The sequence below is a fragment of the Macaca thibetana genome, chromosome 9 (assembly GCF_024542745.1).
Source record: "Macaca thibetana thibetana isolate TM-01 chromosome 9, ASM2454274v1, whole genome shotgun sequence".
NCBI lineage: Eukaryota > Metazoa > Chordata > Mammalia > Primates > Cercopithecidae > Macaca > Macaca thibetana.
In genome coordinates this window covers 74,325,730-74,345,579 of record NC_065586.1, presented here as the reverse complement: position 1 = coordinate 74,345,579, position 19,850 = coordinate 74,325,730, and the positions used below count along the sequence as shown (strand labels likewise).

General features: G+C 40.1%; 1 protein-coding gene across 5 annotated transcripts in view; it reads right to left on the bottom strand.

Annotated features, from left to right (window-relative positions):
• FAM13C (family with sequence similarity 13 member C) overlaps positions 1-19,850 on the bottom strand; it is a 113,213-nt gene that overhangs the window by 83,809 nt on the left and 9,554 nt on the right. For all 5 annotated transcript variants that reach the window (XM_050803047.1, XM_050803046.1, XM_050803043.1 and 2 more), the window contains one exon: positions 18,747-18,951. In XM_050803047.1, coding sequence (XP_050659004.1) covers positions 18,747-18,821 — 75 coding nt within the window. In that variant the 5' untranslated portion in view covers positions 18,822-18,951. The remainder of the gene's footprint in view (positions 1-18,746; positions 18,952-19,850) is intronic.

The window sequence follows — 19,850 nt, the reverse complement described above, 5'->3', positions numbered from 1 at the left end:
ACTTCCTGCCCTCAGGGAGCTCACAGTCAAGTTAGTAGTGGCAATGGTGGTGGGGGATGGAAGAGGTGGCAAGACACAAACTATAAACAGGCAATTGCAGTATAGTATGATCAATGCTACAATAGGATAAGGACGAAGTATGAGATGCTTTGAGAATATATAGGAATGACACTAAGCCTAGCTCTTGGGAGAAGTATCACTGAAGTAGCCTAAAAGATAAATCAACATCAACTGGAAGAAATAGCATGAGGGGGAGGCAAATGTATCAAGGCAAACATGTGTAAGTGAGAGCATGGAATGTTCAAGGAACTCTGGATGAGTGCCTATGTTTAGAGTGAGAGTCAAAGGTGGGGATGGTGAACAACTAGGCAGGCGAAGCACAGGCAGAAGCCAGATCATGTGAAACCTCTAAGTATGAAGACTACTAGTCTTGAAGAGTTTGGGCTTTATTCTATTGGCAATGGTAAGCCACCGAATATTATAAGTAAGGCATGTTCAGATTTGCACTGGAAGAAATCACCTTGGGCTTGTGTGGCAAATGGATTAGAAGGTGAAGAGGAGGAATCAAAGAAAGAAGGATAGTTAGAAAGTTAGAGCATCCCAAGCAAGAGATGACTGTCACTTGGATGACAGAGGTGGTAGGCAGTATGGAGAATAACAAATTAGCTAAAAAGATATTAAAAAGATAGAAAAAATAGGCCTGGTGATTGACAGAATGTGGTTGAATGAAAAAGAAGGACAGATGGTGATGGCAAATCTCAATGTGGGAAAATGAGGTGAATGCTATTGCTGCTCCCTCAAGTGGACACAGGAAGAGAAACAGTATTCAGGGAGAGTTGGGTATGAGGAACCCATGCAGCATCTAAGTAGGCAATGATAAATAGAGGAGCTGGAATCTTAGAGACAGACTAGGGCTGGCAATACATATTTAAGAATGATCAGGAGGGTGACCAAAACCACAAGTCAGGTAACACAATTCAGAGTAGGCAGAGATGGAGGAAAAAACTTGGGAGAAAACCCTGAGGAATGCCAATATTTACAGCACTGATGGTATATTTTTACATCAAAACTCAAGCTGCAAAATAACGTATATATAGTAAGAACCCATAGAGAGGTGGAGGGGTAGATCAATATGTTTGTGTATGTGTGTGTGCGTGTGTATTATTACTGTGCAGTTATAGTTTTTTATGTGGGATATAATTGATAAGTTACTTAATTGCTTGAATTGTTTAATGAGTGTGTGTTGCTTTTACAAATTAAAATAAGAATATTTAATTTTAAAACATTCAAGGGACAGGCAGATGGAAAGGATACTGCAGAGAAGACCAAGAAAGAGAAATAGGAAGAAAATGCAGAGTGGGTTGTCATGGAATCTTCAAGAAGGAAGCTCATTGCCTGACCCACTTGTTTCATATTGCAACAAAATGCTAACGAATTTTAACTCCATAAGGAAAACCAGGGTAAGACAACAAAAGAAACATTAAATATTACTAAAAGTACACTCAATAGTATGACTTCTGTCTTGAGATGTTATAAATGATGTTCTTTAAAATAGGTGCCACTGTTCCTTATGTTCTACTTGTGTTAAACTTTAATAAAGGAATACAATTTTCAAACCAAGGAATCAAAAATCATGGTTAAATGGAACAACTGGAGCAGTGAGTCAGCACCTATAAATATGGCACCACAAGCTTAAGCCTTTCTACTAGAACTTAGTCCTATGCACAGAGCAGAGGTATGATAAGAAAGCCCCTTTGTCAAGAGTCTGTCCTCACTTCTCAGTCACATGGACTCTCAGGTCTAGTATAGAAGCTAGTGAATTATTTAGATTTCAAAGGGTTACTACGATTTTAAAAAGGAAATGCTTATTTCTGGGGAGATTTTTGTTGCTGTTGTCACTTTTTCTTTTCTTCTTTTTTTTTTCTTTTCTTTTTTTTTTTTTTTGGTAAGAGACAAGGTCTTACTATGTTGCCCAGGCTGGACTCTCCAATTGCTGGGCTCAAGTGATCCTCCCGCCTCAGCCTCCAAAACAGCCAGGACTACAGGCATACATTACCATGCGAGGCTTTAATTTCTGTGATTTTAATATGAATTAAGAAACAATGTATAATTTAAATCATCTCCCTCTGAGTTGAGGTTTAAGATCCCTTAAATGCCTCTTACTTGCACTTTGAGAGACCAAGGTGTGTGGATCACCTGAGGTCAGGAGTTTGAGACCAGCTGGCCAACACGGTGAAAACCTGTCTCTACTAAAAATACAAAAAAATCAGCTGGGCATGGTGGCACATGCCTGTAGTCCCAGCTACTCAGGAGGCTGAGGCAGAAGAATCACCTGAACCTGTGAGAGGGAGGTTGCAGTGAGCCGAAATCATGCCACTGCACTCCAGCCTGGGTGACAGAGCAAGACTCCGTCCCAAAAAATAATAAAAAAATAAAAAACCTCTTACTTAAAAGACAGCACTACCTTCCTGGGAAAAGCCTACCTTTTATTCCTTTTTGGGGGGCTGAGAAGGCAAACAGCCTGTTGATACAGAATCTCTACCATGTTATTTTCTGAAATTATTAAACTATGTCTGTTATTCTTTGCTTTCAAATATCCCTCAATGTTTCATTTTGCAAGCTCCCTTTTTTTATTTAGTTTAGCAAGAATCAAATTATTCTTCTATTTCCAAAGCAGTCATGAGAAAAATCCAAAATTACTATCACAAATATTACTTCAGCTACTAAAGCTGTTGCACTAATGCCACAGCTTTCAACACTAGGCTCTCCTTATATTCTTGTATCAACAAGGGACATCTCTGCCTTTCCTTCTGCTGAACGAGTCATTGAGAATTTTAGAGCAAGTCCAACTGTTCTCACAAAATGTGGAACAGTTAACAAAGGAGAATCATGTCATTCCAACATTCCCCTTTTAAAGACATTGTGGAAACGTCAGAGCTCTCCCATCTTACAATGAATGCATGGTTCTTTATTTTGTTTTTTTTGTTTGTTTGTTTGTTTTTTTTTTTTCTTTTGAGAGAGTCAAGAGATGGCGGGGGAATGAGGAAGGAAAACAGTATTGTCTCAGAAACCAGAAATGCTGACATGGATTTCACTTTCATGCAAACCAATTTAAGAAACTTTTAAAAACTGGGATAAAAATAAGGAAGAAACGGAATATTATGTACAGTGATATCTCAAACTAAAAACAAATTAACAACTATAATAAAGCAAATCCTGACAAGAAAATTATTCTAAGATATCTAAAGAGAAGAAACATTTTGAAAATAGTGATATCCTGTGAACGCCTAGGATTGACTTGCATTTTAATGGTAATTCAAAGATGTCAAGACTTTAACATTAGGTAAACAGTAACACTCCAGTATACCCTCAGTAATACCCAAGGTGCTAGATTTGGGGAATCAGGTTCCACAAAAGTGCAAAATATTAGCTCCTCTTAAAAAGTCTCCAGCTACAATGTTAGCATAAAGCAGGACCAACTCTACAGCAACCAACTTTCATTTTATCAAAGGCTGCTCAAATAGCTTCTATGTCTCATTTCTCAACTAACAGTCATTAGAGCTGTTTATCTCTTTAACTATTTTATCAGACTCTTCAGCCACAAGTAGAATATATTCCCCCAGAGGTGATCTCCCTTTAGAAAGGATGCTTCCTTCTATGCAATAAGATCAGACAATACATTCGGACTGAATTGAATATTCTATGTAAAGGTAACACATGGCAAGTTTTTATGTGAACTTTGGAAAAACCTAAGGACCTATGAGACCCAAATATTACTTTTAGCACCATTCACTTTGAGGAAGTCTTTAATTTGGATACCTAGCATATATCTGGAATAAAGGAAAAGCTTAATACCTAGAACATTGAACTCAAAGGCATTTGCAGCTTGGTCAATAGATATCCCATGTCTCTAACCCAAAGGCTACCCCACCCCCTACCAGCGCTACTCCTCAAACTAATTTCCATATAGCTTCAAGATGCAGGAAATTCCTGGAGACAGACAAGATTTCACCAGGTGAATGATGTTGAGAATAACGGAAGAAAGGACCAGTCCCTAACAACAGATGCAATAATATCACTTCCCTAAATTCAAGTGTCTATCAGCTTTCTACGGCCTGCATTGTGCTTCTTAACCTGGGGCCAAGTCCACAGAGGATAGGAATGGCAGGATGCTCTGCAGGGGGATGCAAGCCCACCGGATACACAATGCAATGAAAGCTCCATGAAGGTCACTCTCTCATCGGACCCATTCTCTGTAATCTCACATGGGGAGACTCAATAAATAATTTTGAATGAGTTATTAGCATAACTCATAGTATCCTGGGACATCAAACTTAAGTGACGATTTAGAGAGAAAAGCTTTTTTGAATCAAAGCAGATATTTTAATAAACTACAGTATGCTCAAGACTTCTTAAGATGACAAGCATATACCAGTCAGGGTTCTTAGCTTCAAACAACAGAAACAAACTCTAAATAACTTAACCAAAGGATGAATTTATTAGGAAGCTTACAGAATAACTTAAATGGTTGGAAAACCAGACAAGGGACTACTAGGCCAAGAGCACAATAAAATTGTGCTCAAAAATAATCCAACATGGACTCTTCTGCCACCCTAAGCATTCTAAATCTTCAATGACACTGATGCTAAGATCATTTTTTTTTAAGAAAAAAATAATGATAATGCTGCTTATCAGTTTCTATACAACATTGATTATAAGGAGCATCCTGACTTCAGTGATATTAAAGTGTTGAAAATATGTGAATCTTAGGATGGATGAAAAGAGGTCAATTCTGCAGCATGCAATGTTCACACCATGCACTCAACAATGGGAACCACCACTATGACCACTGCTCACAGCTCAGATCTCATTTCTTGCTGCATTCACTTCCACTCCTAGAGCTGACTTCTGGGCTTCTCATCTCAAACCAAGATTAGGGTGTGTACTTCTGACTTGTATCACCGCAGTTGTGTCCATGTGCTAGCTGAAAGGGAGGCTGGAAAAACAAATAGTGGCCTTTTCAGCTTTTATAGTGAATAAAGCATTCTGCTTTTCTCCCTCCAATGGGAAATTCTCCAAGCACAAGAACAGAGTTCAGATGCTTGGCAGCCAAAACAGAATGACAAATATCCTCTATAGGGAGATTTCAAAGAAACTCCCTCTTACGGTAAAAGTTCAGTCTCCTCAGCTGTTAGAACTTAGAAATAGAAAAACGTTTGCAAAGCACCAGAATAAGAAAACTCATTAGGATGGAATTCAAGACCCTTACAATCCAACCTCTACAAACTTCCTGTCAAGCTTCCATCACCCCATCCTTTCCACATCCTACGGTTCACAGATGACAAATTAGGTGGCAGCTCTTGAGTTCCACTATCACTCATGTCTTCACTCACAGTGTGTCCCCTCAGCTTAGAAAACCTCCCTCCTCCTGGAATTTTCTCTACTTAAATAACTCCCATTTTACAACTTGGGCCAAGAATCGTCTCTTGTGTGAACTTTTCCATATAGCCCTCTTTTTTGTGATCTTTTAGCACTTTACGTGTAATTCTATCATTGAAGAAAGAAGTCCCTACCCAATATCTGAACAAAAAACTGAATTCATTGCTTGCTAAAGCCAGGAAGAACTGCACTTTCAGAGGCATTCTCCCTGAGCAAAGCAGAGAGAGCTGATCTTCTCTAGGGCTTGGAGACCCTTAGATTGCAGGCCCTAGCAGACTTCCAGAAGCTGGAATGTTTAGGCATTAGCTGACCTTTAGCTGCATAAGTAAAGCTGGAGTGAGAATGTTGCTGACTGGCTGACTTGCCTGGGCATGTGCACTAGAGTTTAAGTGTTGCCAATTGTCTGGCTTTACAACTGTGTGTGTTGTTGGCTAGCTTTCAGAAGCAAGTGACTGGCTAGCTCACAGAAGCACAAATGATTGCCAAAGCAAGTTGTTATTGACCCAGTTAAACAGGTACAAAACAAATTCTGATGGTTACTGGTCACTGTGGCCACAGAACAATCAGTCTTTTCTGGAGAGGATAGGAACTTTTCATTTTCTTTCTTTTTTTTTTTTTTTTTTTTTTTTTTTTTTTTGAGATGGAGTTTCACTCTTGTCACCAGGGCTGGAGTGCAATGGTATGATCTCCGCTCATTGCAACCTCCACCTCCTGGGTTCAAGCAATTATCCTGCCTTGGTCTCCCAAGTAGGTGGGATTACAGGCACCTGCCACTATGCCTGGCTAATTTTTGTATTTTTAGTAGAGATGGGGTTTCACCACATTGGCCAGTCTGGTCTTCAATTCCTGACCTCAGGTAATCCACCCACCTCAGCCTCCCAAAGTGCTGGGATTACAGGCATGAGACATCGTGCCCAGCCCGAACTTTTCATTTTCACTCTCACTATTGTCATAATGTATTAGGATACAATAACCACACTAATAGCTAACATTCTAACATTTATTGAGCTTTTACTATGTACTATGTATTACAGTGAATAAAGCATTCTGCTTTTCTCCCTCCAATGGGAAATTCTCCAAGCACAAGAACAGAGTTCAGATGCTTGGCAGCCAAAACAGAATGACAAATATCCTCTATAGGGAGATTTCAAAGAAACTCCCTCTTATGGTAAAAGTTCAGTCTCCTCAGCTGTTAGAACTTAGAAATAGAAAAACGTTTGCAAAGCACCAGAATAAGAAAACTCATTAGGATGGAATCCAATGAGTCTCCTCATTGGATTATCTCATTTAATCTTTCAAACAACCTTATAGGTGGGTCGTATTATCCCTCATTTTTCAGATGGTTAACCTTAGGTGCCTCACTGGAATTCAAGAATGAAAAGAATGACAACAGAGGCAGTGCTCTTACCAGTGCATGCTAAAGACTCCACTGTCTGTTCCTCTCACTGTTTCCCCAGGACAGATAACAAACCCAAACACCAGGGCCCATCTCTCTTTGCGTCCACAACTACAGAGGTCCATGGCCTTTCAAGCAGAGGCACCCTCCAATGCTGGTTGTTAAAGGAATGAAGAAAGAGAGTCCTGAATCATTTTACTGGTTCAAAATCCGGACTGATAGTCAATAAACTCTGCATCTTGCCATCTAACTGTGCCAAAGTTGATAATAAAACTAACATCCTGTACAAACTGTCAACTACATTTATGACTTTGAGAAAGCCAGGCCATAAGATCATCTGTTCTACCTGGTTACCAGCCACGTTGTGCTAATTCTCCATCTTTGATACAACTACTAAACCTAAATGACTAGTCATCAACCTGCCTCAGCTTCCCCAAGGTAGAAGTCCCCCCTCCATACCAATGTGTAGTCACTGGATCCCAGTCATAGTGCTCTATGCCCATATGTCTCTGCCCTGCGAGTCTACTTAGTGCCTCACATACTCCTGGAACAGAATCCCATCAGTTCCTGCCAGTTCCCCTGGAGCAGCAAGGAGCCAGCCCACTCTAACTTCAGGAAGCCCCTTCTTGTATTAGTTTCCTAGAGTTACAGTGACAGATTACCACACTTTGTTGTCTTAAAAATAGCAGAACTTTATTCTCTCACAGTTGTGGAGGCCAGAAGTGCAAAATCAAGGTTTCAGCAGGGCCATGCTCTCTTCAAAGGCTCCAGGGGAAAAATCCTTCCTTGCCTTTCCAGCTCCAGGTGGCTCCTGGCACTCCTTGGCTTGTGGCAGCATCACTCCAGCCTCTGCCTCCATCCTTACATGGCCTTATTCCCTGCATGTCTCTCTGTGCCTGCTCCTCTTCTTGTAAGGACACCAGGTGTTGGCTTTAGGGCTCACCCTAAATACTCAAGATGATCTCATCTGAATTCTTACATTAATTATATCTGCAAAGACCCTATTTCCATTTAAGGTCACATTGTCACAACGTTCTGAGGTTCCAAGTTGACATGAATTTGAAGGAGGACACTACTCGACCCACTACTCCCCTCAACATATCAAGAGGGAAAGTATTTCCTATAGGGAGATTTCAAAGAAATTCCCTCTCACGGCAAAAGTTCAGTCTCCTCACCTGTTAGAACATAGATATAGAAAAATGTTTGCAAAGTACCAGAATAAGAAAACTAATTAGGATGGAATCCAAGATCCTTACATTCCAGCCCCTACAAACTTCCTGTCTAGCTTCCATCATCCCATCCTTTCCACATCCTACAGTACGGGGATGATAAATTAGGTGGCAGCTCTTGAATTCCACTGTCACTCATGTCTTTACTCCCCTCAACTTACAAGAGGGAAAACAAAGGCCCCCTTAGGCACACTCAACCCAGCATCACTGATGAAACACCACGTTATCGAACCTAATTTGGCAAATTGAGCAAAACTGACTGATGGTTTTGCCCCAAAAGCGATTGCTAGTGAAATTGATAGTCTGAGAAGCGAAAGGAAAGGCCAGCTCAGTGTGCATAGGGCAGGTTGTTTTCAAAATATAATAGAGGTCCCAACATAGCTAAAGCTAAAAAAGGTGACTGATTAAAATCATCCATTCCAAAATAAGGAGGCAGAGGATTATTTTATGTGTGTGTGTGTTGAAGATAGGCTGTTTAGTCTTGTTTGCAATGGAAACATTTCCTTCTAAAGAACACAACACTAAAAGGCTCTGAGACAAATCACATTTAGCAATCAGTTCACAAGTAAGTAAGAGAAAGCCAAAATAAACCAACTTCAAAAGTATCTTAGTCAACAACAAAATGTGTTCATAGGTATGGCCTTGCAATCAGATACTGTAATAAACCCTAGGTGTGTCGTTACTGAAATTTTAACCAAATAATGAACATTTCAATTATAGGAAAATAAAGCAATGCTCAAGAATTATTGAAGTTACTAAATTTTCTGATTTAAAAAAAAACTTTTTTAAAAAAAGAGTCTGCAAAAACTTTTATTATTTTCTGAGTTAGAATATTATCTCCATTGCCCAGAGATTTATAATCCTGTCTCCTCTAGTGCCAGCTCCCTGCTTCTCCCTCGTCCTGATGTCTACCTTGAGCCCATCCCTATCTCAGCATAGAGTTGATTACCTCTTGGTGGACTGTTTGCCTGGGCTCCTCACTCACCCCCAAATCCCGGAGACAGCAAGGCTGCATGGGCTAGAGTGTAGTTCACCAGATTTCTGCCTGGCATTTGGCCCAAGAATGGCTTTAATATCCAGACCCTTGTTCCTTCAGACTCTCCATTACATCAAGAACCAACTACTGAGTCCCTATTCTGTTTTTCAGCATGAGGTGGGAGTGGGGTACTCAGAGATATATAATAGGGTTTTGTACTTTTTTCTCTATTTTCATCTTGATGCTTCACATCCAGTAGAAAAGGTCACAGCTGTCAAAGTCTTTATAGGTAACCAGTGGAAAAAATAAAATAAAATGTAAAAGCAAATAGCCTTAAACCTTTAGTATTTGCCTATTTTATATTAGATTAGTGCAAAAGTAATTGCAGTTTTTGCCATTTCTTTTCAAAGGCAAAAACCGCAATTACTTTTGCACCAATCTAATATTTAAACTAGTTTAGACTTTTGTTTCATCCTTTTGTCTTTCAGAGAGCGCAATATCTGGGCTCTGGGTTCCTAAATCAAATGTCAGTTTCAATACAGCTGAGAAGACAGTAAGCAACGGGGAGGAAAAACCTGACAGAGGGAAGAGGTGGGAGGGCATAATGCCCTCCCATGGACCCACAAGCACAACATTCACTGATTTTCTCCTGGTGATTTTTTTGTTTTTTTTGTTTTTTTTTTTTTTGAGACAGAGTCTGGCTCTGTCGCCCAGGATGGAATGCAGTGGCCGGATCTTAGCTCACTGCAAGCTCCGCCTCCCGGGTTTACGTCATTCTCCTGCCTCAGCCTCCCCAGTAGCTGGGACTACAGGCGCCTGCCACCACGCCCAGCTAGTTTTTTTTTTTTTTTTTTTTTTTGTATTTTTTAGTAGAGACTGGGTTTCACCGTGTTAGCCAGGATGGTCTCGATCTCCTGACCTCGGGATCCGCCCATCTCGGCCTCCCAAAGTGCTGGGATTACAGGCTTGAGCCACTGTGCCCGGCCTCTCCTGGTGATTTTTAAATCTGGTAGGTCACACCTTTACTAAGGTCAGTGTTTCCTGGATTTAAACACACTAAACGCCAGCTGCTGCCCCTACCACACTGGCAAATCGACTTACCTTTAAACCTTCACGGTCTCCCTTTGGTTATTTCATGTTAGCTACAGCTGAAAAACCTAAAAATCTAACACCAGAATGACCTTTCCTATTGGAAATTTCCCTGGCACACAGCAACTTTACCAAGCCAAGCAATCATAATATTGTAGCTCAGCATGTTAAAGAACAAAAGAGGCAGTGCTGAACATCTTTGTTCCTGTAAGAAATCTTCGGCCAGGCGCAGTGGCTCACGCCTGTAATCCCAGCACTTTAGGAGGCCAAGGTGGGTGGATCACCTGAGGTCAGGTGTTGGAGACTAGCCTGACCAAGATGGAGAAAACCCGTCTCTACTAAAAATACAGAAACTTAGCTGGGTGTGGTGGCGCATGCCTGTAATCCCGGCTATGCAGGAGGCTGAGGCAGGAGAATCACTTGAATCCGGGAGGCAGAGGTTGTGGTGAGCCGAGATCACACCATTGCTCTTCGGCCTGGGCAACAAGAGCAAAATTCCATCTCAAAAAAAAAAAAGAAAGGAAGAAAGAAATCCCCTAATTGTGGCCACAAGTGATTAAGCAGTAGAGGTATAGAGGCTTCAGCTAAAATAAAAAAGATTAATAACAAAACACGATGAGCTTTGTTAGGTGGGAAGGCAAAGTTCCTTCATAACTCAAGCATATCAGTTACCTGTGCCTGGAGGTATCTACATAATAAAATGACTCTTAAAATAGTTAACTTATCCTCACCTGTGACAGTATCCTCAGTCTAGAGCAGCAGTTTTCAAAGCCACAATGTTCTGGCTGGCTGCTTATCTCCAACAGGATTAATGCTCAAAACATGGCACCATTGTTCTGTCTGTTTGTGCCAGGAGCAATGTCACTTTTCATCATTTTAACACAGAAGCTGGCTCATGAAAGTCGGCCTTCCTATTAACTTGATGACAGCCTCTGCTCATGGCAAGCAGTATCCTATGGGAAGGTGGTGTGCAGACTTTGAGGGCAGATTTTCAAATTTTTTGAGAACATCTATCAAATTTTCAAGGCTTTATTATCCCAAGAGAGTGAGCAGCTTTTTCCAGGATGTTTCATGCTGTTTGAACACTAAAGATAAAATAAATAGTACAACAAACCTCCTAGACATAGTCTGCTAACTTCCTTTCCTATGCTGACTTTAACTATCCTTTAAAGTTTGAACTAAAAAAGAACAAAACAAAACGAAACAACAAAAAAAAAATCCTGGCAGCTCTCAGACCACATGAATACAACTGGTTATTTCTACCTTAGGAGGAGAAGGTGCGTTTGATTAAATGTTCATGCCATTCATTTTTGATAGGGTCACCCAGAGTTAGCAGATAAAAACACAGGATGCCCAGTTAAATTTGAATTTCAGATAGATAATGAATTTATGTTTAGTAAGTAATTTACGTAAGTATACCCCATGCAATATTTGGGACATACTTAATCTAAAACTATTCTTTGTTGTTTATCTGAAATTCAAATTTAACTGGGCATCCCACATTTTATCTGGCAACTACATCTCTTGAAAACTATGGGGCCCAAAATTGCAGACTTGAGGTTAATATGTTACGTCTCAGTTCCTGAGTGTTGTTTAACCGTGTTTAATAAAGTTAAGATGGGCAATTCTTAGTTACCCAAAATGTCAGTTCATTTTGTTTCTGCTATCCAGACTTTCCAAACAGCTTTACTTCTAAGCTCCAAAACAGGCTAAGTCCTTGATAAGCTGTTTTCTTTGCCTAAAGAACACCCTGCTCTTGGATAAATATCACAAAGAACACGAGGATGTGTATTTGCATATGTATGTGTGTGCAGAAACCCAGCTCCCATATCTGACAATATCCAGATTGTTAAATCCCCTTTCTTTAGAAAGTATTTTTGAATCACATTTTAAAATGTCTCTAAATCATGGCACCACAGGTTCAGTTGGCATAACCCAAAGTCACTCCAATCTTCTAGCGAGAGCAAGACCACGATTATTCCTAAATAAAATAGCAAAATTAATGAGGTTGAAGTTTCATTTGGCAGTGAAGAAGAAATCAATGCTAGACCTACTTCTTTGATCCCTATCATAATGAAGCAAGTGTTTCACTGAAGGGATGCTTCTACAAAATTTTAGTTCCTGTTCAAAACAATAATATAATAGCATGTATATCCTCTGGTGATACTTAATTAACCTAATTAATATTATTTTTCTTCTTTTAGTCCTTGACATTAATAACATCAGTACATCAGTAGTGTGAGGAGCTAGAAAAGAAAAAAGACCAATTAACTTCATCTTGCTTTGGATTGTGTGCTATTTTGAGTAGGGGATGTGGAAGTCATTAGTGCTATTGTCCAGTATTTCATTCTCCCCCTTAGGACATATTGTAGAATTGTACTTCCTGGTCCATTGAGTTATGGGGTTACGATTAGGGCAAAGCACATGACCAGTTCTGGCCAATTCGTAGAGAATGGAAATGCTGTGTGTTACTTTAGGCCTGGAGCTTGTAACAGTTGGTGCAGGACCCTCAAGAAATCTTGCTCTCTGACTTGGAAACCTGCAACAGTCAAGACTGCAACTGTTTCGTTTACCCGAGTCTTTAGTTGACTGAGGTGAACAGACACCTACTGGTGACCAATGATGGTTATATACCATGTGTGAGAAATGCACTTTTGTTGGTTTATATCACTAAAGATTTAGGTTATTTGTTATTGCAGCAGAGTTCAGCCTAAGCCAACTCATGAAATATGCAATTAAGGAGGTTTTCATGTTTGTGCCAGCCAAATGAGTCTATAAAACACTCTATAAACTACTTATTTTTCTTTTTTTTTTTTTTCTGAGACGGAGTCTTGCTCTGTCACCCAGGCTGGAGTGCAGTGGCACCATCTCGGCTCACTGCAAGCTCCAAGCTCCACCTTCCGGGTTCACACCATTCTCCTGCCTCAGCCTCCTGAGTAGCTGCGACTATAGGCGCCAGCCACCAAGTCCAGCTAATTTTTTTGTGTTTTTAGTAGAGACGGGGTTTCACCATGTTAGCCAGGATGGTCTCGATTTCCTGACCTTCCACCTGCCTCAGCCTCCCAATGTGCTGGGATTACAGGCGTGAGCCACTGTGCCCGGCCTCTATAAACTACTTCTAATCCCCTAAAATTTAATTTATATAATTATCATGATATAAACGTAATCATTAACTTTAATCCTCAACAACCTCTTAAGATAGATACAATTGTCATCTCCAGTTTAAAGATAGGAAAAGTGATACAAAGAGCTAGTAAGTGATGCTTAAAGTCATACAGAAAGAAAGTAGCAGAAGGAATCTGAACTCATATCCACCTGCAGCTGTAGACCATGCATCTTACCACATCACTAAACTGCTACTCAACTATTATCTCTGGAGTTTATTAAAGGAAACTTCTCCATAGTAGCGGCAGCAGGTCTTGGAACCCAGTGGAGGGACAACAGGTACCAATAGGACAAAGGTGCCCCATGGACGCTCCTCTTCTCTCCATGTGTCAGTAGATCTTGACTGGACTGAATGTATATGGCTGTATAATGTTAGACACTCTCTTTGGAACAATGTAGGAAAAACTATAAATTCTTTAAATTACAATTTATTTAAGTATACAAAAGATGCATAGGAAGTAGCAAATGGACAATTTTAACAGTCATCCTGTATGGCAGCCATCTGCACCTCTGTTTAATATTCCAAGCAGCATGTAAGCAGAGATCAGTCCGTGCCATCCTCCATTGCTATGCTCAACCAACACTATCGATAACGTCGTGTTTATTATTTTAAGGAGGATTCTTCTGTAACTTCCATCACAGATGGAATATCAGTTATGTAATGTGGCCCTGAGTGCTACAATACCAAATTATCAAATTCTCCATTGGTTAACTTAAATGTTTCAAATAAATTACATTGTTTTGAATGCAAATTCTGAGTACTAGGATTTTCCATTTCTGAGATGTATTGCCCAGGCAAACTAAGTACATCACTTCATTTTAAGATTCCTTCATGCCAGTGTTTAAGTTGAATATATTTGTATATTTCCTTAAAAAAACAAGTGATAAAGTGATTTTACGGACATCCCATGTTCCCCCCCAAAAAATACCATTTTTCATCAGCTTAATCATTAAGCCTTAACAACAGGCTTGTTAATTCAAAGAGGAGAATCAGAATCTGAGAGACCACAAGAAACCAGTAAACCCAAACATTTGACTCAGCTAATCTCACTTTCAAGGACGCTGCATTTCTCAGAGCCCTGTCCCCCTGAATCTTCACCATTTTATCTTGGAAGAGTGAAGGAAAACTTGGAAGATAAACCCAGAGGACCACTTTTCTTCCTAACCAGTAACAGATCTCCCAGCAAACCCATACCTAATCAAAAACGGAAGTAAAACATATAAACCGGAGCTGCTATATATATCATGCATGAGAAATAATACAACACCAACTAATGTGTCAAAACAGTGTCTAACTAAGACCAATTTTTAGGATCTCGGTGAATTCATGCTTTAGACACACTGCAAGAAGCAAGCCCTCAAAGGCATATTCAGAACCTAAGTCTTCCTCTCACTGAAAAGCCAGTGGAATTCTATTTGAGGTTTATTTTAGCTTTCCAGTGCTCTCAAAGTCAATCAACTGTACTGGTTTTCTTGCTTTTACTGTTTGAAGTTGCTCACTGGATCAGTAATACATCAAGAAAAAATGCATATAAAGTACATCCATAATTAAAAATGTAATCTTAGTTCTTTTATGGGAGAAGGTAGAAGAGAAATGGCCCAGAATTAACTATTGTCCTTATTTTAATTTAGAGTGTAATACAGTAAGAATAAGAACTATGCCCTCCAATACCAGAAATATAGTAAATACTTTATAGTTGGGTTATTTTGCCTGAACGTGTCTAGGGAGCTTTGTGTCTGTAGAAAGATAAAAATGAAGATTTCACAATCAGTCTTAGATTTCTCTTCAGCCTCTTAACACATCTACGTGGCCAAGTGGAAGAAACCTGATGCTGATATATACCAGACCAAACAGCTGGTCTCCCCAAGGAAGTGGATTAGCAGTATGATCACAGTGTACAGCTCACTGCAGAAAAGCTCTATATAGCCTCCTACTTTTTGTCTTCTGCTAAAATAGCCACCAGAGGGGAGGGCAGCAGGACAGTGCATAGCACGATGCCAGATGGCATGGAGTGGGGATGACAAGACTGCATCTACCATTGCTAAAAATGAGTGCCCTCTGGACAGTTATGAGGTCCATTACAGGAAGTTGGTTCTGTTAGTTAAGTCTAATCCTCCCTAAATTTGGTTGTCAGGGATTGATTTTATGACTTACATGGTGATCAATACAGGATCATTGTTAATTTTTCACAAAATATTACAACATATAATCTATGCCTTAAATCAGTTCTCCTTCTTGGAAAGGGTGTTTTCTATCTAATTAGATATTACATAAGGGCAAACTGTCACTGGATTCCACTTTGATCAGGAATTTATGCTTAGCACCAACCAACTCAACATCTCCTAAATTCAGGATTCATTATCTCAATGAACTCTGGCAATAGCATCCCTAAAACCTGTCTTTCTGGGAGACAGATCATTAAATGGTCCTTATTTAAGGCATTCTTTTGCAAAGCCTATTGTCTAAGGAACAAAGAGATAAACAAGCAGAAAGGAAAACTGATTCCAGTTCAAATAAACATTCTCCTTATTCTAAATACCTTAACTTATTTGAGGGCATTCTTGCATTGCCTTCTAGTTCCTGGTTTTCTGTTACATCAGTAACTATAACTAAATCTCTCCCCTTTTCATTTTTTCACTCAAAGTTGGTAGAAAACTGGAATCATTCATTCATGAAGACCCACAAAATCTCAGATCCCTCCTCCCCACCCATGGTTCATTCTCATATAAGTGGTCATTGCCAACATTAAAGGAAAGTGGCTCAAACTAAAATTTGAATCTGATCCTCCAGAAGTAGAACTTCTGACTCTGACTTTGGGGATCAGAATAAAGGTAAGAAAAGTGGAGCATTAGGCCAAACTTTCAACAGTTATCATCTAGGTCATTTTATCTGCCCCATACCTTTGTTTTGTTGTTTTTTGTTTTTAATTTTTCTACTATTTTACTTTAAGTTCTGGGGTACATGTGCAGAATGTGCAGTTTTGTTACATAGATATACACATGTCTTGGTGGCTTGCTGCACCCATCAACCCATCACCTATATTAGGTATTTCTCCTAATGTTATCTCTCCCCTAGTCCCCCACCCCCCAACAGGCCCCAGTGTGTGATGTTCCCCTCCCTATGACCATGTGTTCTCATTGTTCAATTCCCACTTATGAGTGAGAACATGCAGTGTTTGGTGTTCTGTTCTTGTGGTAGTTTGCTGAGAATGATGGTTTCTGGCTTCATCCATGTCCCTGCAAAGGACATGAACTCATCCTTTTATATGGCTGCATAGTATTCCATGGTGTATATGTGCCACATTTTCTTTGTCCAGTCTATTATTGATGGACATTTCGGTTGGTTCCAAATCTTTGCTATTGTGAATAGTGCTGCAATAAACATACGTGTGCATGTGTCTTTATAGTAGGATTATTTCCACCTTTGTTTTTAACCTGGTTAGGATCAGACTAAAGACCCACTCTGAGCTCCTACATCCAAACTTTGTGAAAAAAAGAACCCCGAAATGGCAGTAGCACAACATCTATGATGATGCTCTTCAGTTTCAAAGAGGGTTGTTTTTAAATTTATAAAGGTTGTGCCCATATGGCCTTTATAAGGGATTTTGGGGAATGATGATCCCATAGCACACTCGTTAGAACTCAGTGTTTTGATGATGGCAACAAGCATCAGGTAAGACTTGTAGCTGCAACATAAGCCCAAGTTGTCCCAAATAAATCCACCTTTACAAACAGAACCACTCTCTCAACCATACTGCATGGTAAACCTAATAAATGTGACATTTACCCTGCGATCAAAACTCTCATGAAATAGTTCTATCAAATTTTCCCATATTTGTCCAAGCCCTGGTGGAGCTTTGCCTGATATTAGAGAATGACACTGATCAGTGATAACTGTAGTTATTATTTAGAAAGTCTACTCATCCATAGCCTTATTTCTTTCATTTGAATCTAGCAACATCTAGGCCAGTGGTTTTCACTCAGGTATGCATAAGAGACTTGCCTGTTGAGTTTAATGACCTACTCCAGACTTCATGAATCTTTTTTTTTTTCCTTTGAGATGGAGTCTTGCTCTGTTGCCCAGGCTGGAGTGTAGTGGCATGATCTCAGTTCACTGCAACCTCTGCCTCCTGGGTTCAAGCGATTCTCCTGACTCAGCCTCCCAAGTAGCTGGGACTACAGGCATGCACCACCATGCCAGGCTGATTTTTGTATTTTTAATAGAAATGGGGCTTCACTATGTTGGCCAGGCTAGTCTCAAACTCCTGACTTTGTGATCTACCTGCCTCGGTCTTCCAAAGTACTGGGATTACAGGCGTGAGCCACCATATCTGGCTGAATCTTTTAAGAGTATTATATCTTGAGGTTTTTTTCTCTGTAAAAACTATATTCATTCATTTTTATAAAATCAGAAATAACATCCCTTGACTTCTTTGAAAACTGGCTTACTCATTATCCTTCAAGACATTCTAATTTTGGTGAAATGATTTTACTGTCTTCTTTTGCATGTCACATTATGTGCTATGCTTATTATAAACTCTCATCAGACCTTTCACATTTTAAAATTATCGGTAGTAAACTAACCACAGCGATTCCTATTTCTGTCATCTATAGATGGTTTCGTTTTCCTCCCGTGGTTTCCTGAGGTTTTATTCAGCTTTAGGCTACAGTTTGTGTCTTTGGCAAAGATAAATCTCGAAAGCCTCATAGTAAAGGACCAGACACTTTAAACAATTGACACTTCAAGTGACAGACTCTTGGATACAGGCATCTGATGACACCAGTGGGCTGAGTTGGGATTTGTAGAACTTTAGTGGAGAAGCAGACAGCTTCATGATACCCCTAGCCCAAGATCAAGAGGAACAAGAATTAATTACACAAGACTGCCTGAGGCTGGGTGTAGTGGCTCATGCCTATAATCCCAGCACTTTGGGAGGCTGAAGAGGGCAGATAACTTGAGACCAGCCTGGCCAACATGGTGAAACCCTGTCTCTACTAAAAATACAAAAAAAAATTAGCTGGGCATGGTGGCAGGTGACTGTAACCCCAGATACTTGGGAGGCTGAGGCAGGAGAATCGTTTGAACTCAGGAGGTGGAGGTTGCAGTGAGCCGAGATGACTCCACTGCACTCCAGTCTGGGGATAGAACGAAACTCTGTCTCCAAAAATAAAAATAAATAAATAAAAATTTAAAAATAAATCAAAGTCCAATATTTAAGAACATGTTTTAAGGGGCACCAAATTATTAACCGGCTCAGAGCACCCAACTTTTAACCCGCAAGAGCTTCCACGCGTCTCAGGCTGGCAGAGCACGCAATGACAAGTCATGTCAATCCCCTCCTGCAAAACAGTGCGCTCAAATCCTCTGCCAGAACCGTGTGCCCTAGCCTAAGAATCACTCGTCTTGGCAAAGGCCTGAGGAGGCAAAAGCCTGAGGAGAGAGAGCTGCTACCTGACTTTCTCCGTGGCTCCTCCCGCTCTCGGCTTTGAAGATGGACTTGGGCTTCCGGGACTTGAAGTTGCCCATGCTGGGTCGCAATACGCTGTCCACCAGCACAGTCTGCTCTACATTCTGCTGCTGCAGCTCCCAAGAGGGTGGCGCGTGCTCCTCTACCAGAGCCCCTGTGTCGGGGTAGTTCTCTTTATTGTCTTCATCTCTAAAACAGGAAAGACCCAATTTAGAAAGTACCTTAAAAAAAGATGAATAAACTGCTGCAGGAAAGAGGGCTGGAGATATTCATTGCTGCTGTATTTATAGGATAGATACCTCGCAAAATTTTTAGCCTACACTTAGACAATTTTGCATGAACAAGAACTTAAAAGAAATGTGAATATCACTCTATATCACTTCACCTTCCCTTCTAATCTTTGTCAATGGATACGTACTTTGTGTAGTTGTAACTATACACATATCATTATTTTTTTTTTTAAATTTTCGGTTTAAGACACTTTCACATATATCATATTTTCCTCTCACAACAATAATGTGACATAGTCAGGTGAGATATCATCATCTCTACTTTATAGATGAAGACTCTAAGAGATTAAATCACATGCCTAATGGAAGGACTAATCCACACAGACCCAGAGGCCTCATGTGGGTCTCCAGACTCACACCTATGTTCTTGGTTCAAGGCACCACGCTTCCTCTTCATTGGCAATATCAGTTTATAATCGTCCCCCTACAACTTTCAGAGGTACTTAGAAATTTAACAGGATCTCTTTTGATAGGCTACCTGTTGCCTGGGTAAAATATAAGGCATGGGCCAAAATTTACCCAACCAGGTCCTCTGAACAATGCCCTGAATGCAAAGTCAAACATCCCAATGTCCAGGTTCTGGTTCTGAAGAAGATTGGAAGAGGGTGGTGTTATCTCCATATATTCAGGGCTGGGATGGCACTTCTGTTCGTTCAACAATCAAATTCCGTACAATATCCCTACCCCCCTCCAGTTTCAATTTTCTCGAAAATACTGACATGATAACATTCTTATTTGAAGCCATTCTTCCCACTTAAATCTAGATGCATTTTATTTTTCATTCTGCTAAGTATCAAG